Here is a 21,038-nt window from a genome sequence, read left to right on the forward strand (position 1 = left end):
GAAGTACAGAGCCGTCCACATGTCTTGATATGTGTAACCTTGCTTTTAAAAATGGCAATGGCAAGTCATTATTATGCTTAAGCTCAAAACTAGTGGAATACAAAATACAAAAGAGAAATGCATTACCTTGTTCCCAGCAGCAACAGAAAATATTTACACATCTTAGAGCAATAAAATTTCTCCATACTCTGGGGCAGTGTTGTCTCTGGTGCAGGAGCATGCGAGTCCTCTTTGGCTCAGAATGATACCAGGAAAGTTCATAAGAGTGAGAAGGACTCCGGACACTGATTAAGATGAGGCATGTTTCCCTCTCTCTGGAGCAGCAGCCTGATTTGGCCCAAACCAGTCATAGGTTGGTATGGTCAGAGTTATGGTACCTGTACACTGGATCTCATGAACCTGGCCAAATTCGATTGGGTTCCATTCATCAGGGGTGGCCTTAATAACATTACAATCGAGGGCCAATAATTTTAAAGTACTTGTCCTCAAGCTACTCAGTGTAGCTATCTATAATAAAATCTGTTTGGAAGCAGGAAGGATAGATATCCAGCCCCACTTTTATTCTCAGTCCCTTAGCTTCAAAACCCATTTATCCCAGCCAAGAGTGCTGGGTAAATGAAGATCCCTGTGTCCAAAAACAACCCCACCTAAGACTAAATTTTTTCTAGAAATAACTAGCAGCAAAGGGAAATAACCATTTTTATTATTTTAAATTAAAACTTCCACCATTCAGAAGAATTGTAATTTAAAATAATTCATCAACAAAAATGTTGGAACAAATTATAGTAAGTAGAAGACAGCTCTTGGAGGGGCTGGTCTCTGTTGCCTGCTGAATGATGCAGTTTGATAAACTCATACTTCTGTGCTAGGCTCTTTGGTTTAAGGTAATTGAGTAAACAAGAATTATCAGTGGGTTTAGTGTCCCCTGGAGAATGATACTTTAACAGAAAGAGTTATTGGAAATAGTTAAAATATGCTGTCACCATTTAGCAGAAACGTTGGTAATATATGTTCAGAGGCTTTTAAGTAAATACTATGTATAAATTGTATCATAGAACAAAGAAGCATCCAAGGAGACACTTGATCATGGTGTAAAGAGAATGAATATTTGTGTATTGCAGTATGAGGCTTGTAGACATCACTGAAGTGAATAGAAAATAAGCTCAGTATAATTTGTTATTTTTTTTCTGCCCCAAGTTTTATGGGTTTTTGTTTTGCATTTCACCTATTTTCCTGACATGTAGAAGTGCTCTCTAGGTAATTAAAGCCGTAGCCATTCCGAATAATTTCTGTTTTCCTTCCTGCTGATGGTAAGTTTAATGGTGTCAGCTTGCTAATCCTTCCTGATGCTCACATGGCCTCCATTTGTGCCGGTGTTTTCCTAGGATGGCAGAGATGCAGGGGCTTATGGAAAGACTGGAGCAGGCCGTCGGTCGACTGGAGTCGCTGTCTGCAGGGTTACACCGGCCTCCTGGGGACTGTGGGGAAATTAACGGTGTCAGCGGAGGTAGGGCCACAAACTGTTGTCATTACTGATCTCTATGTGGGTCAATTAATTTTGTCCCCATCACATAGTTCTCATGAAATATTTCTATCAACTTTAACTCCCCTACTCCTTCCTTTATATGTGACCGTGACATTAACCAGATGCAAGCGATCCCTGAAAAAGAGAAAGAGAAAAAGAAAAAAGTCTCAACCCACAAGCCACAAAAATTTCCTGTATCTGCGCATGTTAAGAGCATAATCCATGAGCCAAATGTGATTATTCTTTCGTTTTAATGTTTATGCTGCTCTTCCACATTCAGTGACTAAATATATTATCTAAGTAATTATCAAAAAGAAACTAATGTTCCTTATTAGAATGTAAATTGGAAGGAATTATCATTCTGAACATTATAATTTTAAAGAGAACAAGTCATTAAATTTAAGAACTGCAGTTTTAAAGGAAGAGAGTCTGATGTGAAGCCAAATATTACTTCGATGTAATATGACCACATCACGTTGTTTTACTTTTGCCTATTCCTTACCAAACACATTTTTTAAATTATATGCTAATACCACAATTTTTAAAAAAGATTTTAAAAATTATGTGATCAAACTTATAAAAAGTTAACCACTTCTTTAAAAAAAAATACCATGCACGGCCAGCTCTCTAAGTTATCTACAGTAATTTTTCCAACTTCTTCTTCTCTAAGGTTGCAGATTTAGCAAATAAAAATACAGGATATCCAGTTAAATTTGCATTTCAGATAAACTACATTCTTTTTTTTCTTTTTGATTAGAAGTGTGTTCCGAATACTGCGTGGGATATACTGCATGATACACACTTATTCAGAAATTTATTCACAATTTATTTGAAATTTAAATTTAACCAGGCGATCTGTATTTAATTTGTCAACTCTATTCTTGTCTCACACACATTTCCTCCTTATCTGACCCATTTTGAATTTTGTCAGGCTTTTGGGGCTTGAGAAAAGCCTTGGGGAAGAGGGGGCTTCAAAAAAAGCTTTCACCAGGCAAGAACCACATTGGTGCTTCTAGAATTTCAGGCGTATTTGGAGCTGTGCCTTGTATTACGTGCCCTGGGACAAAAATTACTGTGTGAGCACAAATGCACAGGCTGGTTTCTTTTCCTCCCCCCACTCCAAACATAATGCTTTGAATGAATTGAAAGGGGGTGTTGTTTAAAGGAAAGCTGCCAGGGGCCTGTAAATTTTTTCCGCATCAAATGAGACATATCTATGATTTCATTTTAAGCCTCTTTTTGTTAACTATGGAGTTGGTATATGAGATTCAGTAGACTTTATTTGTAAGAAAATATTTTCATGTTCTCTTTAGTAACTTTGTTTCCTTACGCCTTTGGCATCAGGTGATCAAAAGACATTTCTCTGAGATTGCTGCCCACAAATATAAAGCCTGTGAATACATAAAGTTAAAATCCAACTCCCAGGAGACTGTGTAGTGTTGCTGAGTAAAAGGAAAAAAAAACAACTCCAATAATTTGAACCTCACTTACACAAAGAGGTAAAGACACTTTGTACTTTCTTCAACAAAAAAAGAAAAAAAGAAAATTAATAAGCTAAGCAAAATTGGAAGGCATATAATTAGTTAAGTATTTAAACATATATTTTCTAATATAATAAATAATTTCAAGCCAGTTATTAAAGTAAGTTATCTTAAAGCAGCTTAGCCAGCAATTTATTATCCTATTGATAATATGAAATGAAGAAGGATAATTAGTAAAATGTCTTAATGATATTCATCCTAAAACCTTTTACTTATCCTAAACAACATCACTTCCGTTTCTTCTTAATTAGTCAGTTTTGGTGATTTCCTAAATTCTATTTTTAACAAATCCTTAAGGACAGCCTCTCACCTTAAATGTAAACATCACCATTACAATGATGTTGTAACTAAAGTTAATTTTTTTTTAATTTAAAAAGAAACTTTTAGAAGGAACCCAATCCATTACAAATCCATAGTAGGCACAGATCAAAGAACTGCCTTATGAGACTGTTGTTGTGATGTGTTTTATGATATGTTTTCCCCCCACCCTGACAACCAGGTGAGTTTGACTCAACAGTTGAAGAAATATTTTCATGCCTGCCAGTTGACAAGCACTCTGACAGGTGCAGGGGAATCTATGATGAATTAGACAGAGTCCTAATCCTCCAGAATCTTTGGTCTCGATGCATTACTATTCAGGGCCTCAAATGCTTTGACTAAGAGTTGCCCAAAGGATGCAGGCTGGGAAGGAAGACAAACCATTAAAGGCTGCCCGGAGGAGGTGTGAGCAGAGCTGAGTGATGAAAGGCAACTGATATTCCCTTTTATCATTGTCCATTCTGCTATGTAGAGGCCTCCATCACATTTGAAGAGCTCTCTCCCACTTTAAACACCCAGCAGAGACCTCTCAGACCTCTCCCATGGCAACAAGCAGGTTTATCTATTTCCAAATGGATTCATAAGGAATCTTCGGGTTTACACCCCTTTTATGTTATAGGAGTTGGTACATACAGCATTTTGAACCTTAGGATAAGTCAGCTTCAGTATCCTGCTTAGAAGTTAGACCGTAGGTGCAGAGAACTGTAAACAGCTGTTTCTGTCACTCTTTTGGCCTGTGGATATGGGCAAGTGGGAACCAGGGAAGAAGAAGGAAGCTTTATCCTATGCATTTATGAGCATGGATATTCCTGTCCAGTATAAGAAAGGGACTCCTAAGTTTGGGTTTGGATTTTAATAGCCTGTACTGCTGAATTTCTCAATATTATCTTTCTCAGTATTAGGGATATGCAATCAGGGACTTAGACAAAAAAAAATTTTGTTAATTAAAAAGCAGGGAAAGAAATGCAGAGCACACCAGGTTGGGCCATTGTCAATTCAGCTTTTATAGTAATTTGGCAGATCAACATTCACTATGGATTAGCTCACCAGGCATTTTTGTGCCCACCTTTGCTGTCTGTCCCTCCCCTTGGGAAGTGAAGAAGGAACAAAATGTGTGAAATCAGCTTGCTTTTCCTACTTGCCCAGACTTCATCGTTACCTTTTAATTGTCCTGAATAATCTTGGTAACTATTTGCAAGGTGATTATAGCACCTGCACAGGTCGGTATAGAAGAACGTACACTGGCTTTGGATTCATAAGGCGTGTTCAGTTTTTGGATCTGCCGCTTGTTTGGTATAGAGCTTTTAACAAGTCGCGTTCTGTTTGCATCTTCATTTCCTCATCAGTCAAAGTGTGACAGTGCTACTTACCTCATAGGTTTGGGGGAGAATCAAATGAAATTATGTAGGTGAAAGTGCTTACTCTGAAGGATGAAAAATAGGAAAACACTGTTTTCTTGAGCCATTGAGGAGTGTTTAATAAGTACATATTGGGTGAATGAATGACTTAGTGAATAGGAAGAGAATGACATGAATGACATTAAACTTCCATACTACTTATGGCACAGCAGTACCAGCTTTTCACTAAACTACCGGGGAATAACAGAATGTTCTTTTTCCAAAGGTGTGGCACCCTCGGTGGAGGCCTTTGATAAGCTGGTGAACAGCATGGTGGCTGAGTTTTTAAAGAAGAGTAGGATCCTGGCTGGTGACGTGGAGACTCATGTGAGTACTTTCCTCCCCCATTCTCTGTGGAAAAGATGACTGCTATTAACATTTTTTTAAAATAATGATCATAACAAGGGTTGGTGAGGGAATGGAGAGATTGGGACCCGTGTGCACTGCTGGTGGGAATGTAAAAGGTGCAGCCATCGTGGAAAAGAATATGGCGATTCTATAAAAAATTAAACATGGACCTACCATATGGTCCATCAAGTTTACTTCTGGATATATACCCAAAAGAATTGAAAGCAAGATCTCAAAGAGATATTTATATACCCATGTTCATAGTAGCATTATTCACAATAGCTGAAAGGTGGAAGCCACCCAAGTTTCTGTTGACAGATGAATGGATCAACAAAATGTGGTTTGTACATACAAAGGAATATTATTCAGCCATAAAAAAGGAAATTCTGACACATAGGAAAACATGGATGAACCTTGAGGACATTGTGCTAAGTAAATTAAGCCAGTCACAAAAAGATGCTGTATGATCTCATTTATCTGAGGCATCAAGAGCAGTCAAACTCATAGAAACAGAAAGTAGAAGGGTGCTTGCCAGGGCCTAGGGAGAGGGAGAAAAATGGGAACTTGTTTAACAGGTGTAGAGTTTTAGTTTTTCAACGCAGACTAAACTCCAGAAAGAATTCTGGGGATCTGATGCACAACAATGTGAATATACCTGACACCACTGAACTGTACACTTAAAAACGGTTAATATGGTACATTTTATGTTGTGTGTATTTTACCACAATTTTTTTAAAAAGTGCAGCCTGAGGAAAAACAAAGTCATAGAATTCGATAATCTCTGGATTGGTAGAGACTTTTAATGATATCTAGGCCAGCCTCCCAGTTTTAGACACCTTTTATGCATTTTAAAATGTTTAGCATCCTCCCTGAGGCTAGTTGTTATTTGCATGCATTTTATGAAAATCTAAAGTAAAAGCCAAACCAATTAAAAACCTAAAAGAGATTTATGACCAGGTTTTTCTTATTTATTTACCTTTGTTTCTTGCAAAGGATTGAATTCCACGTCCATCTGCTTGTAGATTTCTCAGCAATGAGAGAGTCCCAGCAAAATCATTTTCAGTATAGACTCACGGAAAATCTGATTCTTGAATAAAGTTGTGGTTTGTGGTTAAAAACAAACAAACAAACAACAACAACAAAAACGTATAAAGGGATTCTCCTTCCCCACTTAGACTTTATATGCAACACTCAACACCAGTCTTCCAGGGGATCTGGTGACTCAGGTTATACCACTGGTTCCAGATTTGTAATTAAATAGGTGCTTATCTCATCACATTTGCAATGTGTTTGTTCACCACATCTAAGAAAAATGAAGATTCTTCTCATGGCCTCCATTTTTATTAAACATACCTGCTGAAATACTCATTGGCAAAAGAGAGGAAGCGCTAATGTACAGGAGTTCTAGAAAAGTCTGTGTAGTAAGACATATTCACTTCTAATGTATCACAGAGCTCTAGAATTGCTCTGGTCTATTCTTGAGCTTGATGTTTTTGTTTACAGAAACCTAGTCTGTCGTCGTAAGGTAGTGGCTGAGCTGCTTATACTGAGTCATGATAGTACCTGCAAGCTAACATATAAAATGGAGTATTACCCCCAATACACTAAATGAGATTCTTGAATGATTATAAAGAACAGTTTACGCTCTTGAACACTATTACAATAATTATTATATCACTATTATAACCATTAATATTGACATTACCCTTCTGAGGTACACAGTACATTATAATTCTTATTAGTAATAGCTCACAAAATTCTATGTAATTTTTTTTACTGGGGAATAATGAAGCCTGTAAATATGTATATTTAACTTTGCATTTAAAAAATTGTAGGGTTTGCATACTAAGTAAGTCTCTTCAAGTTACATAGTAAACGGTTCCTTTAAATTCCTTTTAGAACAAAGTGAGTTATAAATAAAGTGTAGCTTGATTTATATTAAGTTTTTTCTTCTCTCCACTCATTAGCCTGAGAACAGTATGACTCAAAGGAAGGAATATTCTCAATAATGAATATGTAATGCTCAAAGAAATTTATGTTTTTCACTAATTAGTTTTTTAAAAAGAAAGGAAGGAAGGTGGGGAAAGAAAGAAGGAAGGAAGGAAGGAAAGAAAGAGAAGAGAAAGAGAGAAAAACACTTGTCATCCAAAAATGTAGACTCTGGTTCTACAACACAAAGAAAAGTACAGGCAGCTATCATCCATCTGCCCATTACTTTAATACATTAAACAAGTAGTTTATTTTTTCTCTCTTATAGAACCATGTGTCACTGACATTAAGCTTGCAGCTGCTGCCTCTCACATAGCCAGAAGTGAGGGTTGAACTTTGTTCCAAGAACACACCTGTTGCCTAGGAAAAAAAAACCCACATACCTGATTGTACAGTATGGAAATTTGAGAATGACACAAATGTGCATCATGTTAAATCCTGTCCCTCTGCTTAAAAGCTATTTCACAGATACTAATAATGAATAAGGGCAGCCGAGCTATGATTTAACGTCTGTCTTGATGTGTTGGCTGCTGGCTGGGCTTAATTTACTGAACACTCAATAGTCTATTGACAGAACAGACCACAAAAAAGAGGAACTAATAGCTACAATTAGGAAGCTCTGCTGAACCGAAGAACATAACAGGTTTAGAAAAGATTAGATCTTGTAAAGCCTTCTCGTAGGCAGCATAAACCGAAGGGCTTATTTAAATTACCCTCCAGCCCAGGAACACTGACGCAGCTTGCGCCCTTTTTAAGAAATAATAAACAATGCATACTTTTGTAATAGATGTTTAGGGTAAATATAGTCCTCAATGTCAAAGGAAAGGATCCCCTAGAAACTGGGCCTACAGAATTCTAAGCCCTTGGTCAGCTGTCATTTACCCTTAAATGGATGACTGTGTGTTTTTTTTTTTTTTTACAAAGCTGTCCTGTTGCTATTCATGGTATATGGAACTAATCTTGGGTCTATTTCTAAATGATTTGATAATCATGAAACAACTGCAAATCATATAGCTCTTCCTAACTCAAGCCCTTTTTGTAGATTTATAGAATTTACATTTTAATGTTTGTAAGTGTCTGGAACATTTATTTCTTATCATGATTAAAATTGATAAAAAAGAAATATTCTTTTATTAATCAAGAAAAATGAGAGAAACACATTTTTAACAAAAGGGCAATAAAATTCAACGAAAAAGTATAACACGCTACACATGGTAGGGTTAAATCGCACCGCACAATATTATGTCCTTGAGTTCCTGGACTTTATAGAGGATGAACCTATTTAGACAATTATTATAGCTGTACTTTTGATGGGTCGTGATTACTCTTCTAGATGTTCCTAGGATTTGTTATATACTTAAATCATCTACAAAATATCTTGTTCATTTTATGCCACGCTGGTTGGGTGACATGTCCAAAGGGTGGGAAAGTAAGAATGATCTCTTCTTGTTTGCATGTGGATTTTAGAGCTGGCTCTTACTTTTTATAGAATGACCTTAAACTAGTCCCTTACCCTTCTCAGTAATGAGACTGGACGACATCATTTCCAAGGGCTCTCAGAGCCCCTTTGAGTGACTCACCCGTTGTCTCATGTAAAAAGCATGAGGGAGTTACTCAGTTGCCAGATGAAGAGCTTGAGATAGAACAGCATCATCACCATTAAAAAAAAAATCCTGAGCCATGCCAGGGAAAGTACCTCAATCATCTGAACTTGCAAGACAAGCCGAAGGAAACATGTCAGAAAAAGGATACACAGAACACTAAGGACAACATATCATCCTGCTTTATGACGATATAGAAAAAAATCAGACTCCTTCGTTTAAAAAGACCTTGCGGCCTCCATGAGTCTGTCCTTCTTGGTCTTACAGGTTGTCACTTCTTCCTTTACGTGGACCTATCTCTAGAATAAATAATGAAAAAATGTCTACGTATTTATTTTACTATTTGTATCCATATTCTTCCTTGATTTTAGAAAACTTTTGTGGGTAATTTGTACTCACTTAAAAAATGACCATTTGTATTTTTGGTGCTTTATAATCTGGGTCTATATAGAAACCCTCCTGTCCCCACCAAAAAAACAAAGAAATGATCAGAAGCACAAGTTTGGAGTTGACTCAATGAAACAGCCCATTCCGTACAGATCCTCCTCACTGTCCTGCTTGCCTTTGGCCAAGTTGGTCCTCCCATTAACGAGTTTCTTGCTAATAGCTTTAATCTGAACATTTATTTTTATTATAATTAGACATGAATACTTTGGCAATCTCAAGTCCAAAGGATCTGTACATCTTTCACATTCTCCAAATGACAGAGACAAAAAAAAAATGACTTGTACAAAGAATTCTGCATCTAGATTTCATGAAACAGGCTTTATATCAGGGATCTTGCATCTTACAGTCTTGGCCAGTTATGTTAGTCAGAATTATTAGAGAGGGAAATACCTTATAAATCATCCATTCCAATATACATCCTCATTTTTTTCTTTTTTTAAAATTTATTATTATTTTTGGCTGCATTGAGTCTTCGTTCCTGCGTGCGGGCTTTCTCTAGTTGTGGCGAGCAGGGGCTACTCTTCGTTGCGGTGCACGGGCTTCTCATTGCGGTGGCTTCTCTGGTTGCGGAGCACGGGCTCTAGGCACACGGGCTCAGTAGCACTTGGGCTTAGTTGCTCCGCAGCATGTGGGATCTTCCTGGACCAGGGCTCGAACCCGTGTCCCTTGTGTTGACAGGCAGATTCTTAACCACTGCTCTACCAGGGAAGCCCCTCTTTTTCTTTCTTTGTTGTTCTGCCGTCCTTACTCTCTCCCTCCCTCCCTCTCATCCTCCTTCCTTCCTTCCCTACCTTCTTTTCTTCGTTTCTCTCTTTTTTTTTTTTTTTTTTTTGCGGTACGCAGGCCTCTCGCTGCTGTGGCCTCTCCCGTTGCGGAGCACAGGCTCCGGACGCGCAGGCTCAGCGGCCATGGCTCACGGGCCCAGCCGCTCCGCGGCATGTGGGATCTTCCTGGACCAGGGCACGAACCTGCATCCCCTGCATCGGCAGGCGGATTCTCAACCACTGTGCCACCAGGGAAGCCCCGTTTCTCTTTTTCTCTTTCTTCTTTTTCTCTTTCTTTCTTCAGAGAAGGAAACTACAACTTAGCGAGGTAGGAGATGTAGATGATGTGTCGAATGCAGCACCATGAGCCTATGGCAGAGCCAGAAATCTGGTCTCCAAAGTCTCCATCCATGGTTTGGGAGATGCCAGGCTTAGACCCCCGGGCTGCTGTCTTCCACTGCCTTTGTAGGCACCTGGATCGCTAGTGAGAAGCAATAGCACTTATCTGCCACCTCTTCCTGCCCTCTGCACCCTACAGCTATTACAGTTTGCCCTACCGAATTTCCACAATATATGGAAAGGTCATGACGAAGGTGGGCTCAGGCACAACGGGTGAGGAGAGGGTGGAACGTCAGTGTGACTCATGTCTTTCATGTGTCTCCTCAGAGTAGCACTGAGTGAGGTGACAGGGAGAACAGTGACCTCCAGGATGGATGAACTGTGTCCCTTGTGGGTCTTCGCTTCTCCCCCATCACACTAGCCTTGTCTCAGCCTGGTCATCACTCACTGTGCTGTTGACACCAAATTTGCAGAATTCAGAAAGGTCACAGATAGATCCAGCTCTGTTATTATTTCTTCCCAAGAAGGCGGGGAATTTTTATTCTCAGCATTGAACACACATTTTGCTATCCTACATATGCGTTGACTCACAGCCTGTTCCTATTAAGTCACCAGCCTTAGTCGGACATCCCTGTGACTGCTTTTTAACTCAAGGATGTTTGCGTTTAGAACATCTGATCCCTGTCTCTTTCCTTGAAAATTCTAGTTTCATAGCACATTCAGAGCCGTGGAGAGGCTCTAAATAAGGAACTGGACTTGGAATCTAAGCATCTCTTGAAGGGCCACAGGCATTACTAACCTCCAGGATCTCCCTGTTTACTCCACCAAAAATAAAATACGTTACCAGAGTATTCTGCTGAAACAATGAATTAGGTTCCATGAATCTCTCAGGTTAAGATGAGATCTGTGCTTTTCTTTCTGCTGCTTAAAGGAAACCTTCTAAGAAAGCCTGTGGAATGCCTGTCCTGATTATCCTCTTCTGTTCTGTGTTCACTGGCATTAGCGAAACTTCAGAAGAGCCAAAATATGCAGGGGTGTGTTCTGAGCGTGCTCAGGCTGCTGTGGTTGGGGGTGAGCTACGTCACCACCCGCTGGGCCCTCTGGGCCTACACCTGGGGAAAATTAGGTGATTGGGTCTGACGAGAATGGTGTTGCTCTACGTAAAAGCATAGCAAGAATCTGCAACTTAGTCTGTGTCAGGAGTTCCTGAGGGTGACCAGCAACTGTTCTCCAAACATTTTTCCCCTCAGTAATACCCTTTCAGAAGATTGTTTCCCACATCAGAATTTAATCATGTTACCTAGTAGTGCAAAATAGAGGCCCTTTTCCTTTTTTCCCCCCTGTATTTCCTTCTTTCTAAAACTATGCCAATAATGGGAACATTTGCTGTTGTTTTCTTTCTAGACTTCAGGATAGTTGAATTGTTTGCCTGGAGGCTGCTTCAGCATCTAAAAATTAATACTTTGTCTAAAAGTAAAGACCTGATTTCATTTAGATTATCTTGTTATTTCTATTCAAGCAACCATCCCCACAGAACACACCACACACACAGACATGCCCACACACACATGTATATCCACTAGTCACCTAAGAATTCGTTATAATTCTGTATTAACTACACATAAGAAAAAACAGTCTTGGTCAAATATATGAGTGTTCTGACCCAAGAGTCACTCTAACTGTAGGAGATGTGTTTTCAGATTTCTTAGTGTGCATGAGGCAAGTACAAAATATGCTTTTTTACCATTAGTATGTTTTTCCCTTTCCAGTTGTACTTAGATTATGGTTTAACATGGTAAGTTTTAAAATATAACAGTTTATACATTTTATAACTCATTACCAGCCAATTCTTTTTAATATATCAAGTATAAGATGTTTTGGTGATATAAAAAAAAACAGGGTATTCAATGAATTAATAATTTATCACTTATGTGTGTTTGCAATAGAAATCCTTTCCCTTTCAGAAAACGCTTTGCAAAATAAATATTTTAAATGGCAAGGTACTGGGAATGCTGATAGTTGACTTGCAATTGCTTTGATTAAACAGCTTAATATACAGAATAGGTGGTCTGATTTATCCCTTTGGGCCCACCTGTTGAGTGTTGGGATCTATTTCAAGGTTCGAGAAATATGCTGTTTTCCTCTTGCCCTCTCAGTGTCTAGCATAGTAGGTGGTTAATAAATTTTTGCTAAATGAATGATTGAAAATGAATCAAATCCTTAACAAATTATTGAATCAATGAATAGATGAATGTACTGTGGCTGACAATTTGGATCAAGCAATATCCCAGATGAGGAGTTAAAAGAAAATCAAGGCCAGGTTTTATGTCCTGAATTAGCAAGTGAAATATTGGAGAAACATAGATTCTATAGATTTTTGTTTATCCTGTGTGCACATGTGCGTGCGCGCGCGCACACACACACACACACACACACACACACACACACATCCTGGTTTTGTCGTAGCCCTGATAATGTATGTAGTACCCCCCTCATTCCCTTTATTCTCATTCCTCTTTTATAGTTGAGGAAAATGAGCCATTGAAAGACTAGAGCGCTAAGCCACCTTAAGAAAGCTAGATGAGAATTCATAAGTAATAGGAAAATCCATCAGTATAGTGACTTGTAGCCCAATAGAAATCTCATGAGTGCTATGTGTGACAGGATATTTTTGTGAACCTTACTGTAAGTATTTTAAACTGAAGGTCAGATTTAGAAAAGAAATAGGATTTTGTTTGGTTTTTCTGTTTGCATTGGGTTTTGGCATGTTGCTTTCCCCTTCAATCATTAACATTAAAATGATAGCCATCAGGCAAGAAATAACTTTGGAGTCTAAAAAGAAAATTAAATTTTTGTCCAGGACTTCATGGCATATTTCCAATAACCAGCTCTCCCTGGTTTTAAGAGTCTTTAGTTTTATTTATATAATTTTAAATATCTGGGTGAAAAGTGAAAAATTCAGTAGATTGTCTCAATATGTCCAGTTCAGACAGTCCCAAATTTTAAATGGGGACTCCCACCCCAAAGTTCATCTGCAAGTTAGTTCTTAGAAACTTGGAAGACACTTGCCCACAGACTTAATGTAAGGGATGGGTGGTTCGTTTTCTATGCAAAGATGCAGAAGAGTATTACTCCACGTGTAGTACACAGACCACCACCATCCACAAATTCTGCTAATGGTCTGCTATGAGATGAGTACAAAAATTGTGAGTAAGACGTTGAACACTTTTATAACAATCCAACAAGAGTAATTTTAAGGCTTCTAAGTCTGGTAGTTTAAAAGACTTGGACTTATGCTTTGTGTGTCTGGTTTTTATTCATTTTTCTAGTAAGGTTCTTTTATTTATTTTACAAAACTATCACTCTGTGTTAGATGAGAAATTAAAAAGAAAATCTTCACCGAAGGTTTTTTGAGTAGCACTAGGTAATGCAAAATGTTAGGAAAAACTCTTCCACTATGCTTTTAGTTAGATGAAGCAGGAAAACAATCACATTAAATGAAAAGCATTCATTTGTTATGAATGCTGATACCTAGGCGAGTGTGAATTTAATTAGAGAAGGACTTAGAACTAGATAGGGATTTCTATGCAGATGATGCATACTTTCAGCTGATGTTGGGCCTGGTTCCTTTTTCCTTTTGCTACCAAGCACAGAATTTTTCTTTTTCTTTATATGAGTGTATAATTACTCTCCTTTGATTATAAGAATAACTTCGGAATTGACAAATGGGACCCAAAAAAGGCAGGAAAAGAGATTTTCTAAGGATAATGGAGCAGGAACTGAAAGGAAAGGGTAAAGAGGTGATATATACACTTAAGAAAGATTTGCCTTATTGAAAATAAAGTCTGGAAGGATACTTCTTGAATTTTTAGGGGGTAAACTTACCAAAAGCTTTTACTTCCTAAACATCCATGTCTTTTGAACTTTTTATAACAAGCATGTATAAACTGTTTTCATCAGAAGAAGGGGAAAGGAATATTTGGTATTTTAAGAAAAAATCTTGGAATCGAGGTATTGCCTGGAAGGGATTTCACTGAGCAGCAAAAGACAAGTGAGAAAATGTGGGCACCAAATGGTGTTGATCCCACACAGCTTGGCTGCAGGGTGACCTCGTGGTCAGGAGTCCAAGATGCCTGGGAATCCATAGGGATTCTGGGAACCAGCGTTCAGCAAGGACTTTCCTAGGTTGAGTGTTCATAGTGAGATCTTAGTGTAGATGGACTGATGTCGGGTCTATATGGTTGACAAATGAACAAAATCTGGTTTGTAGCTAAATTTTATAGTCACTAGAGATCGACTTCATTTCCCTGCCTTATTTAAATTTTCTGTGTTAGTGACAGAGGCAATTGTAAAGAAGGGGAAAGAGAACTAGCATTTATTGAGGACCTGGTATGTTAGGCACTTCGTGCAGCTGCCAACAAACATTGTTTTACTTGATCACTAGGAGAACCTGTTAAGGTACGTAAATTCGAGACAAAGAAGCCCAGTCTCAGTAAGGTTGGGTAACTTGCTTATAGCCATGCATTTAGAAATGAGCAGCATTGGATTCTGTCTAAAGCCTATCTGAAGATTTAAGCTCACAGTTTCTCTGCTATACCACACTGCTTTCCAATAATTTCAGTCATTCATTTTTTAGCGGTAGTTACTGAGCTTCTGGTGTAATAAAGGCCCTTCTACATCGGCACCCAGTGGCCTAGTCTTCAAGAGCCTATTACCTACTTGGAGACCCAAGGCATATACATATGCATGAAAGTTAAATACGAGTATGGCTTAAATAATACAGAATGAAAGGACAATGCTTAGCATTACAGTGCATTCTAGAATAAGGAGTACTTGTTGCCTCTAATTTTTCTGATTCATTAGAGCAGCCAAGTATCCTTTACTTGTATAGACCCCAAATTCATCAACCGTGAAGCAGTTCTGGCTTCCTGAGTCAAAAGATTTAGTTTAAACATGTTGATAAAATGCTTTAGATTCCTTAAGTGTTAGAAAAGCAAGTTAGAGAATTCAAAGAAGGGCCAATCTGCCAAGTGTTTTGTAGCTACACAGTGGTTGAATTTGAAGGTGAAGTTTATTTCAGAGAATAGTTTTGTTCAGATTACAAACTTGTAACAATATTCTACCTGTAAGAAAAGCAAACAGATTTAAATATACAATAGTGTTTTCTTTTTTTTTTTTTCCTAGTCCGATGCCTTAAGAAATACTCACTGTTTTATTTATTTATTTGGCCGCATCGGGTCTTCGTTGTGGCATGCGGGCTTCTCTCTAATTATGGCATGTGGGTTTTCTCTCTCTAGGTGTGGCGTGTGGGCTGTGTAGTTTGCGGCACACAGCCTCTCTAGTTGAGGCACCCAGGCCCAGTAGTTGTGGTACGCGGGCTTAGTTGCCCTGCAGCATGTGGGATCTTAGTTCCCCGACCACGGATCGAACCTGCATCCCCTGCATTGGAAGGGGGATTCTTCACCACTGGACCACCAGGGAAGTCCCAAGAAATACTCACTGGTTTTAATTATTTCAAATATTTCATTTTTTAAAATATAATTTACAATTAATTATTTAGAAAAGTTCTATGTTGGGTTTTTTAAATTACACTGATTGGTTTTATATTATAGATTTTGACAACTTTCTACACATTCTATTTTTGTGGCCTGCTTGTTCAACTTAGACCATGTGCTCTGGGGCTCTTTCCATGTCAGTAAGTTGAGGTCTATACTATCACTTTTTAGTGACTACATAGTATTTCATTGTATGGTTACACTATAATTGATGTAAACAATCAAAATTGTATGTAGGGGAAATAATACGTACAAGAATGCAGAGCCCAAACGTGGGTGAGATGAGTGAGATCCTAGGGTGTGACTCTGAGAGGGCGCACACCTGGGCTCCCCACCAGCCTCACCTGGTCCCTTCCCTGCAAGGATGGTCATCTAGTGGTATTTATAATCATTTAAAAAATTAGTGATCTTTGACTTATTTTCAGTTTTTCCCCTATTAGAAATGAAATTACAGTGCATGTCCTTGTACAAATACTATTTTATGATTGTACAATTATTTCTCAAGGAAAATTCCAAGCATTGGAAGTGATAGGTCAATGGTAAATGCTCCCTAATATTTATCGTCCCCCCTGCCCTTCCTCCCCACCACACACATTGTACTGATTTCGTACCCTCAGTGTCTAAAAGTACTTTAGGCTGTTTGGTGATAATTACAAACTAGGAAAATAAGAATTTTAGGGACACAATGCATGATTTGAATGCACATTATTATTCATGGAATCAATTTTTTCAAAATACTTTGCCCTCCATTGCACAAACAAGAAGATAAAAAACAAAGCTATATGTCCTCCTATAAAACATTCTTTTTTGCAAAAGAAGACCGTTTATCAGTTCTACCTTTTGTCTATTTGACATGCCAGGAAAATTGTTTAAATTGCTTCTTTGGGGCTGGATGTGACATGTTCTGGATGGGGTTGGTTGGGTGTTACTTTAATGGTAACTGATAATGCAGCTGAGCTGTATAATAGATGATCTCAGGCATGGATATAGAAAGGACACGTTGGAGCTGTTCCTTAGTGTCAGAACTGTGCACCGTGGCTGATGCAAATACTTATGTGAGCTGGAAGTTGTCAAGGCAACAGTCCTATTAATGAAGAATGAACCTCTTTTATTATCAGTGCCTGGATGATTTTTTTTTTTTTTAATAAAATGTGCCTAGTAGTCTCACATTGACATTTTCAATCTACCTACTCCTCTTTCCTTTCTAGGCTGCAAAACTATTTAGCTCTATTCAGTAAGCATGCATCTTTTCTCTGCCAATGAAAGTGGAATCACTGAAAAAAAAAATAGTCAACTGTAAGGGCAGTAAAAATACTAATTTATAACAATTACCTAATATAAAATTATTGTCCTTTTGATACATGCTTTGGCTAAGGCAGAGCCTGGAATTGACAGGGACTTGGTTGGTATGTGAGCAGGCCAGAGTCTTTAAATTCACATGTCTTTATGATTTAATGGAGTACTGCCAACATATTTATAAGTAAGTGGAGTGTGGCATGACTGCTTCCTTCTCCTGGTCAGACTGTAAATTTAGACTCCATTTTATTGTGTGCACACTGGATACTTTAAAAAAAAAAAAGCTGTGGTTGAATTGTAGGCTTTAGGGAACGCTGTTGTCTTGAAGAGCCAGAGAGAAATGTTAAGAGGAACGATGGTTAGAAATGTCTGGGTATCGAGCATTGTGCTTCCTGGGTTCTAGAGAGAAGGAAATCGTTTCTTTAAAAAAAAAATACTTTTCCTTTTTTTACGAGACTACTTCTTGTGTTTCGTCAAGCTAACTAAATGGGAAAACTTACTTTTCGATCATGGTTATCAGCAATCCATTCCTTTCAAAATCAGATGTTTGTTGTCTGTTCCACACAACTGGTACCTTGTTGCTTGTTACTCACAGTCACTAGTCGTTCTCTGGGTTCATGACTTGTTTCCCCTGATTTATACCTCGTAGCACCTAGCAACATAGTAGGTACTCAGAAATTACTTTCTGTTTATGAAATTAAATAATAATCTTCTATTGTATTCAGTCATGTCTTTTAAATAATTTTTTTCTGATAATAAAATTTAAATGTTTGATGTAGAAAATTTGACAAATAAATGTATGAAGAAAAAAATAGAAACCACTCATAATTCCACTACTCAGAGTTAACCACCATTGATATCATGGCATATTTATTTCATCAGGACATTGTTCAAAGTCCTGTTTTCTCCTTGATAAGATAGAATCAACACTGATCTATGCAGGTCATATGTATAAGGACAAGTGACACATGCCAAGAAGGGTACAGGTAGTCCAGGGGAGATATTAAGATGCAAATTGAAATTAAGGGGACAGTTGTAGTCCAAGCAAAACTTGGCCCTTTTCCAGTGTCACTGCAGCAATTTCAGGGTCAACAACAAGTAGCAGTCAATCTGATTTCTCATTTCTTAACTTCTATCTTTAGACTACATTACTGACAAAACAGATTTTGCCCTCAGAACAAGTTTTAGCACAAGCAGATGTACGGTTTTCTTTGTTGATGGTAATCCTGGCTTGCTTCTTTGTGCCTTTTCCTGTTGGCACATAGGGAAGAGAGAGCCGTTTCCCAAACTTACGCAAAATAGGCAAAAGTCCATGGGAACTAAACATGTCATAGTGAAGAGACATTGTGTACTTGTATGTTTTATTCTTGGCAGTGATGGGCCAGTTTGGGTGTTGCTTTAGTCCCCTTACAAGCATCTCCAGATAAATATGATAAAAATAACAATAATAAGAACAGAGAATAAAGTCTCATGCACTGAGGATAAAAGCACCTTTAGAGAACTTTGCTATTTTTTTTTTTTTTTTTTTTTTGCGGTACGCAGGCCTCTCACTGTTGTGGCCTCTCCCTTTGCAGAGCACAGGCTCCAGACGCGCAGGCTCAGCGGCCATGGCTCACAGGCCCAGCCGCTCCGCGGCATGTGGGATCCTCCCGGACGGGGGCATGAACCCGTGTCCCCTGCATTGGTAGGCAGACTCTCAACCACTGCGCCACCAGGGAAGCCCCTGAGAACTTTACTATTTTTAACAAACAGAAACAATCCAAGTAAAAATAGAATGTTTCTCATAGAGTCTCTTAGTGACCCCCTATCATCACAGTCCCAGCATCCTTTCCACCAGATAAGCCCTTAAGACCCTCTCACATAGGTGTTCATAACACCTCCCCCCCTCCGCCTTATCCACAATCCTACATACATATATCAAAAGGCAGGTAATGGGGAAATGCTCTGTTACCAAAAGGATGAAGCTGGGATGGAAGTTCCAAAATGTCTGAAAATGGAAACAGAATAAGTTTTTTCTCATTAAAAAAAAAAAATGGAGAAAGGACTTCCAGTTTCTGGTTCTGCATGTACAGAGCCTGGAAGTCACCACTCCATCCTAACAACAAGGAAAAAGCTGAACTCTGAAAAAGCAACTGTTCTTGGGTCCATAAGGGAGGACATGGGGAAATCTGCTGTCCCCCAAGATCAGAGAAACAGGTGAATACGGGGAGTTTTGGCTTAATGGAGCAGAGACTCATGAGTGAAACTGTCAAGGGAACCAGTGCTGGGGTAGGGAAACCTGAACTCTAGTTGACAAATTATTGGAAGCTCAGTGCAGACAACTCTGAGAGTTAAGAACTCCAGGGGGACCCAGTCACAGGGCCCCCACCACCACCACCATACTGTGAGATTTATGTCTAGAAACTCAACCAGGTTCCCACAGTAAATACTGGAGAAAAATCTCCTTGGGCTTCTGGCAGGGGGAAGGTGAAAGGAAGCATTTTGAAATAAGCCAGAGTACTGTGCCCTTAGTAAGGCCTGACCCCAGGAGAAACTGACTAACCAGAGCCTAGCCTTGTAGGTTATTGTCAGGGCCTAACTGACCTGGAAAAGGGAAATGCTCAGTCCCACCTGGCTCTAGTCTTTCACATGGGGAAGGGAAATACCCAAGTCTGTCCCACTTTAGCCATCCTGTCCCATAAAAGGGGGAAGAAAGAAAGTAACACTTGTAAAGTTCACACTCCAGACACATAGACTTACTGAAATACTGAGACCCAATCATAGGATTAAAGTATGCTTTCCCTCCCCTCATACCTCAACACCACATTACTAAAGTCCTATTTACAGCAGTTTCTTTTCCCCAGTACATCATGTCCAGCTATCTAGAAAAGTACCAAAAGGAAAAAGACACAATTTGGAGATACAAAGCAAACATCAGAACCAGAACTGGCAGGGATGTTAGAATTATCAGACTGGAAATTTAAAACAACTATGATTTATATTCTAAGGGCAATAATGGATAAAGTAAAAAGCATGCATGAACAGATGAACAATATAATCAGAGAGATGCAAATTCTAAGAAAGAACTAGAGAAATGCTAAAGATAAAAAACACTGTAACAAGCTCTGATTGAAGGGATGGTAGAGAGAGGACTAGGGGCTGGGTGCAGACAGCAGGTGGCCTGTGCCTATCCTCCTTTTCTGTCCCCACTCAAGTCCCTGTGAGGGGACCTTCTCAGGGCACCATTTGAGTACCACTGTGGCAAAGGAAATCCATGTATTTTGAGTTGGACTGTGCAGTCAGGGACACCCATCCAGGATTGCATGTTTGACTGCATGATTACGAATGCCACATCACACAGGCAATCAGAGTTCTCTGGCAAACAGAGATGGACTTCTCTAAAAGGTGACCCGGACAGAACAAGAGCTTTGGACAGTGGTTTTTTTTTTTTGCGGTACGCGGGCCTCTCACTGTTGTGACCTCTCCCGTTGCGGAGCACAGGCTCTGGACGTGCAGGCTCAGCAGCCGTGGCTCACGGGCCTAGCCGCTCCGCGGCTTGTGGGATCTTCCCGGGCCGGGGCACAAACTCACGTCGTCTGCATCGGCAGGCGGACTCTCAACCACTGCGCCACCAGGGAAGCCCTGGACAGTGTTTTTTATCACTAGCATTTCTCTGGTACTTTCTTAGAATTTGTATCTCTCTGCTTATATTGCTCATCTGTTCATGCATGCTTTTTTACTGTATAGCTGATTCACTTTGTTATAAAGCAGAAACTAACACACCATTTTAAAGCAATTATACTCCAATGAAGATGTTAAAAATAAAAATAAATAAAATAAAATTACACTGGCCAAAATGAAAACAACAACAACAACACTGTAACAGAAATGAAGAATGGCTTTGATAGGCTTATCGGTAGACTGTACACAGCTGAGGAA

General features: G+C 39.0%; 1 protein-coding gene across 8 annotated transcripts in view; it reads left to right on the plus strand.

Annotated features, from left to right (window-relative positions):
* The window catches only part of CAP2 (cyclase associated actin cytoskeleton regulatory protein 2), a 168,669-nt gene that overhangs the window by 58,198 nt on the left and 89,433 nt on the right, over positions 1–21,038 (plus strand). For 6 of the 8 annotated variants that reach the window (XM_079935519.1, XM_079935518.1, XM_079935525.1 and 3 more), the window contains 2 exons: positions 1,386–1,507; positions 5,008–5,108. In XM_079935519.1, the coding sequence (XP_079791645.1) occupies positions 1,387–1,507; positions 5,008–5,108 (222 nt within the window). In that variant the 5' untranslated portion in view covers position 1,386. Of the gene's footprint in view, positions 1–1,385; positions 1,508–2,890; positions 3,025–3,439; positions 3,566–5,007; positions 5,109–21,038 lie in introns of those variants that run through there. The other 2 variants (XM_079935524.1, XM_079935523.1) reach the window with 2 other exon arrangements.

This window comes from Stenella coeruleoalba (assembly GCF_951394435.1).
Source record: "Stenella coeruleoalba genome assembly, chromosome: 10".
Classification (NCBI taxonomy): domain Eukaryota; kingdom Metazoa; phylum Chordata; class Mammalia; order Artiodactyla; family Delphinidae; genus Stenella; species Stenella coeruleoalba.